The sequence below is a fragment of the Sciurus vulgaris genome, assembly GCF_902686455.1.
Source record: "Sciurus vulgaris genome assembly, chromosome: 11".
Classification (NCBI taxonomy): domain Eukaryota; kingdom Metazoa; phylum Chordata; class Mammalia; order Rodentia; family Sciuridae; genus Sciurus; species Sciurus vulgaris.
The window spans coordinates 24874148-24880008 of record NC_136472.1 but is presented as its reverse complement, the minus strand read 5'-3'; the positions used below and the strand labels follow the sequence as shown (position 1 = coordinate 24880008).

Genomic DNA, 5861 nt, shown 5'->3' with positions numbered 1-5861 from the left:
CCACAAAATATTATATTCTTTGTCCCAAGTAAGAAGACCTTGCATCAATGCCTATGGTTAGAGGGCATCGACTTAAAAATAATTTTACCAAGTTATTACAATACATGAAAAAATGGAAGAGTCACTGTATTATGTTGAACGTTTTGGAACTACAAAGATGTAATTGAGTGCAGGCCACTTCTATTATCAAATTATCATTTCATCAATTTTATTTGCAGATAAACCACTTTCAGCTGTGCCCTTTCTCTACTCACTGTAACCATGGAGTTGAATCACAGTGTGAATGAGTTCATTCTGTTTCGGTTAACACAGGATATTCTAAAGGAGAAAATAGTGTTTGTGGTCTTCTTGTTTTTCTATCTTGCAACTCTGTTGGCAAACTTGCTCATTTTGACGACCATTCGATACAGCCGGACTCTTGGAAGTCCCATGTACTTTTTCCTTTTCTACTTATCCTTTTCAGATTCCTGCTTTTCAACAAGCACAGCCCCCAGATTGATTATAGATGCTATAGCTGAGAAGAAAGTCATCTCTTACAATGAGTGCATGACACAAATCTTCACTGTTCACTTCTTTGGCTGCATGGCAACCTTGGTTCTCATTCTCATTCTCATTGATCGCTACATGGCCATTTGCAAGCCCCTGCGATACACAATTATCATGAACCCGCAGGTTTGTGGAGCATTGGTGATTCTAGCCTGGGTTGGGCCTTGTATCCATTCTTCAGCACAGATTTTCCTGGCTTTGAAATTACCCTTTTGTGGCCCCAATGTGATTGATCACTATTTCTGTGATTTGCAACCTTTGTTGAAACTTGCCTGTATGAACACTTATGCCATCAATTTACTCATAGTGTTTAATAGTGGGGCCATATTCATGGTGAGTTTCATAATCCTGCTTATCTCCTATACTTTCATTTTACATTCTCTAAGTCATCACAGAGCAGAAGGAAGAAGGAAAGTCCTTTTTACCTGCATCTGCCACATCATTGTGGTTATCTTATTCTTTGTTCCATGTATATTCACATACACTCACCCTCCAATTACATTTCCAATAGATAAGTTGGTGGCTGTGTTTTACACAATTGGGACACCCTTGCTCAATCCTCTGATTTACACTCTGAGCAATGCAGAAGTCAAAAATGCCATCAGAAAGTTATGGTTCAACAAACTCTGACTCAAGGCAGTGAAGAATAGTAGGCTCCTTACTAATTCTATGATAATTTAAATAAAATTGCATCCATAGAGAAAAATAAATATTTTTGTTCTGATGTTTTGGCATAATTCTATTTCAGTAGGATGTTTGGTAAAATAAGCAGACTGAACATTTTTATTTTAAGACCACATTACTTGTAGTGATAGAATACCAAAAGCAGCCATATTTGGGGAGCAACCGCTCACACACTTTGGCTCTCTGCATTGATTCCCCTGCCCTTGGAAGCTTGTGAGCCAGATCTTATTGTTTCTATAATTTTATTTATTTTATACACTATTGTGATTGTGATTTTTATTCTTCATTTTCTTTCTCAACATGCATTTCTAACATTAAATCTTTGAGAAAATCAGTTCTGGCACTCTTAAATCTGTGTCATCTCTTACCTGCCTTAACAGTCAACAACCCAAAGTTACCCCAAGAAAACTATGTTCCCAAAGGATCATAACTATCAGATAGTTAATTCCCGTTTGATACTTGAGGAGTTTTGTAACAAACTTGAAAAATAGCCTTTTATTCCTCTCATGAACATATATAGAGTGATCACTTGTTCTTTTACAATAAGATCAATACTGGTTATAATGCCCTTACTGAGTATTTAATCATAATTTCTTTCTATGTATTTATATTATTATTTTTGTTATAACCAATGCACATTGCCCAAATTATTTTGTTGATGAATTGAGAATCTTTTGTAAAATTATGAGAATTGTAAAAATGACCACCATCATGGAAGACATATAATTGTGAAAATAGTCAACAGTAAAGGAAAAAGACCTAGTATCATCAATTTTGCAAAGAGTGACGATGTCCACCAAAGTGAGATTTTGGGCTTTAAAACACAATACAAAGTACACCATGGGAGCACAGTTTTGACTAGGTATGAGTTACAGTCCTAGCGTAAGAAAAAGTGTTTCATTTTTGTTAGTCTGTCTGGCAGGCATGTTTTCATTTCAGGAAGAACACTTCAGCCCATAGGCAGAAATGCCTTTTTGGTCAAATTCTGCTGGTATGAAGTCAACTTCGTATAGTATTTGGGCTTCCTATGGACACTCATCTAGAGAGGGGATAATTACCAATGACCACAATAAACATTTTGGTGTACTGATTTATCTGTTTTGTAGTTGCTCATTTGATATACATTCTGGTTCAGATACTTTCAATGGGTTTTAGACAAAAAGAGTCAGTTCAAGTGGTTGTGGACAATAAAAGGCCACTTTTGGAGCCAAGATGAAAATAATTGCTCTCCTATAGGTATGACCCTAAACTATGGTGGATGAATTTACACTGTAACCCTTCAAGGGACTTTGTATGAATCTGGTTCCTCATGGACATTCAAATTCTGTTAACACAGTTTGGAAGATTTACTTGCTGCCCATATTCTTTGCTGGAAAAAACTCAAAGTCCAAGTTCTACAGATGGCAAGTTCTACAAGGCAGCAATTTTCTGGATCATGACATCAGCTATCAGCAAATCACTTGCCTTGCCACAGTTTAGCTTTATGATATAAACAGGAGGGAAGATTAGGAATTGAGCACTGGAGAAAGAAAAAGGGGAAATTGAAATGACGTAACAAAGGAGATCCCCTGGTACTCTGGAAAGCTCCTCCTAGCACAAACATTTGTGGCATGATTCTGTGACATCTTCCTCTGTAGACATATAAACATCTTCACGGCTGCTATCTGAGTTACTGTCACACACTTCCTCTGTGGTCTTTCCTAGTAAACCTGTTATTTCTGTTGCCAGGGCATTAAAGTGAAAAATAGAATAAATGAAATGAAGTTATAACAGTTGATATTAAATCTCTTAGAAAGAAATAATTGGCCTTCGATACACACCCAAGATGTGGTATATTTTCTCATAAACCCTCCTACCACCCTGATATGAGTTCCCATTGTCTCTACCTAGACTTGTGCTGATTTCCATAAGGATTTTTAATTATTAATTTTCTGTTTTCAGTGAATTGATAATTTCAAAAATATATAAAAGCATGATTTGGGTCATCTGATGAATACCTCAATGCAGGTATAATTGCATAATTTGAACACCTGAATTTGATGGTTGTTACAATGGTGCCAAACACTGCTACATTGTTATTGGAGGGCAAAAGGTGGGCAGGGTTTACTAAAACAAAAGTTATATTAACTTAGCATTACTTAATTTAGCTAACATTCATTTTGTTAATTTAAAAAATTTTACTGTTGTTGCTATTTTGTTAATTTTTACATTTGTGTAAGAATTATAAGCATATAGCACTTATAATTATTTTCATATTTCCACCTGTATTATTGCAATCATTTAAGAGTGAATCATTTAAGTTAGAACTGGGATTTATAGAAAGTTTTTTTTTTCTTTCAAAGAATTCTACATGTTACTTAAAAGGAAGAAAATCTGGTCTCTACAAAATAAAAGTATATGCAGAAGGAAAAAATTTACTTAATAAAAATATGTATGCAAATAGGAAAATACAAATGAAAGATAACACTTATATCTTTATGAGATTATCTGGGCATTAGAAAGATCTTTGGCCCAGTGTATGATGATTATCTATGGCCCCCAATCACTGGCTGGAATCAAGATCACCTATACAAATTTCCCTTTACTAATTATTCCTTTTTATTGTGTATTATCATATATTACATGTGTAACAATGCAAATATTTGCACTTATTTATGAGATACAATGTGATATTTTATTCATGTATCATGTATGCATTGGGTAGCAATTCAGTTTGCATACTTAGAATATTTATCATTTTATCATTTCTTTGTGGTGAGTACATTAAATTACACTCTTCTAAATATTTTGAGATATACAATGCCTTACTCTTAGTTATATTCCCCACTGTGCCATAGAACACCAAAAGTTATTCTTATCAAACAATAACATTTCTCGATGATCAACCTTTCCTTCCCTCCACTTATCCCCCTAGTCTCTGGTAAATACTATTCTGCTCTAAGTTTCTAGGGTTCACCTCCCACTCATAAAGATTTAGATGGTAATTTACTTTTGTTATTATTTCAAGAAATTTCCATGTTTCTCATGATTGTCCCCCTTGATGGCTTCAGTAAAGCAAGGTACCAGGTTATGAGCTGTTCTTTGGAGTGTACCACACAGCAGAGAATTAAGACCTGCCTCTGATTAATATCCAGTGAGGAAATGGGCCCCTCATGCAGTGTCCATAGAGGAACTGAATTCTGCAAACACACATGGGCTTTGAAATAGCCCTTAATCAGTTGAATCATAAGATGAGAGCACAGCATTGTTTGAACCTTGTTTATAGTGTTGTGAAAGACCCCTGACAGACCCAGGTAAGTCATGCTCAAATTCCTGACCTGGAGAAACTGAAAACATAAATGTAAGTTATTTTAAGCTGCTAAATTTGTAGTCATTTTTTAATGATATTAAGTAACAATACTGTGAGTATTTCAGTCTGCTCTCCAATTTAATTTTCCTAGCATATTACTAAACACGTATTCTGGTTTATAATGTGGACACTTTTTATCTGGTTACAATAAGCCAGATAGTGAGAGACTGTCCACAACTGGGCATTTATTTTCCCATCTCTCCTTAACCCCTCTTAATTCCCTCTCTCTACACCACTGATTCAATAGAATCAATTGTTGTCCTCCAAGTCAGAAGATTAGAATTATTTCACAGTAGAGCAACAAGAATGAAGCTCTGAATTCTGAAAATTGGGTAATGTCTAACTTTTCTTTCCATATATCTCTTTTGAAGAGTTTCAAACTCCAATGTTATGAATTCTCATGGTTAATATAAACCCATGTTCTTATGGAAAAAATAATTCAAAATGTTATGGATGGAAAGCCATCTCTGCATGTGAGAAACCATATGGGTGATCTAAGTACCTTTCCAGGAGCAGAGTTATTGAATAAAGAGTACAATGGTCTCAAGTACATTTTGAGTTCTGTAAATACTTAGGGTAAGGATAAACTTCTATCAAAGAGACATGCAATGATATAGTACTTTAAAAAATATGAAGTCCGTTTTTTATTATGTAACAATTCCACCCATGTAAATGGCTCAACTTGGCAAACCTTTTCTTCTTCATTTAGGGACACAAATTCCTTTCAGTCTGTTGCTTGATCTGTTGCATGAACATATTAATCATGTCCAACGTGTGATCATAGCTAGAACCACTAGCATCTCCTGGGAGTTTATTAAAAATGCAGAATCCCAAGTCTTACCATGGCACTGATGAAGGATAATTTGAATTTAACTCTAAGTGTTTCAGGTGTACTTTGCAGATTGAGAAGCTTTAGCACAGAGCACTGTATTTGTGACACCATCTGTCCAGCAGAGGGGATAAATCCAAGGAGCATACTTCCAACATTTTAGATTTCAGCGTGGAAGTTACACATTTCTCTTCTACTTATATCCAATTGACAAAACCTGAGTCACAGAGCTACCATTATCTGTGAAGGGATCTGAGGAATATAGACACTCCTCTGGTGGCCAAGAATGCTGATACCCTTCGGTTACTGCAAAGGGGGCAATTTTATTTTAGTGGACAAGTAGCAGTCTGCCACAGGCACCTGGTACCAGGAGCATCTGAGAATCATTTCTATTCATAATCCAATTCAGTTTTTGTTGACTCATTATTCTCAAGTATTATTTTAGGAGACAAT

At 35.4% G+C, this 5861-nt stretch overlaps 1 protein-coding gene across 1 annotated transcript; it reads left to right on the top strand.

The window, feature by feature from the left end:
- Positions 1 to 261: 261 nt before the first annotated feature.
- LOC306639151 (olfactory receptor 4C11-like) lies at positions 262 to 1176 on the top strand (the record flags this gene model as incomplete). Its single annotated transcript, XM_079102563.1, has 1 exon — positions 262 to 1176. The coding sequence occupies one exon, from the start codon at positions 262 to 264 to the stop codon at positions 1174 to 1176; it is 915 nt and encodes a 304-aa protein (XP_078958689.1).
- Positions 1177 to 5861: the final 4685 nt, after the last annotated feature.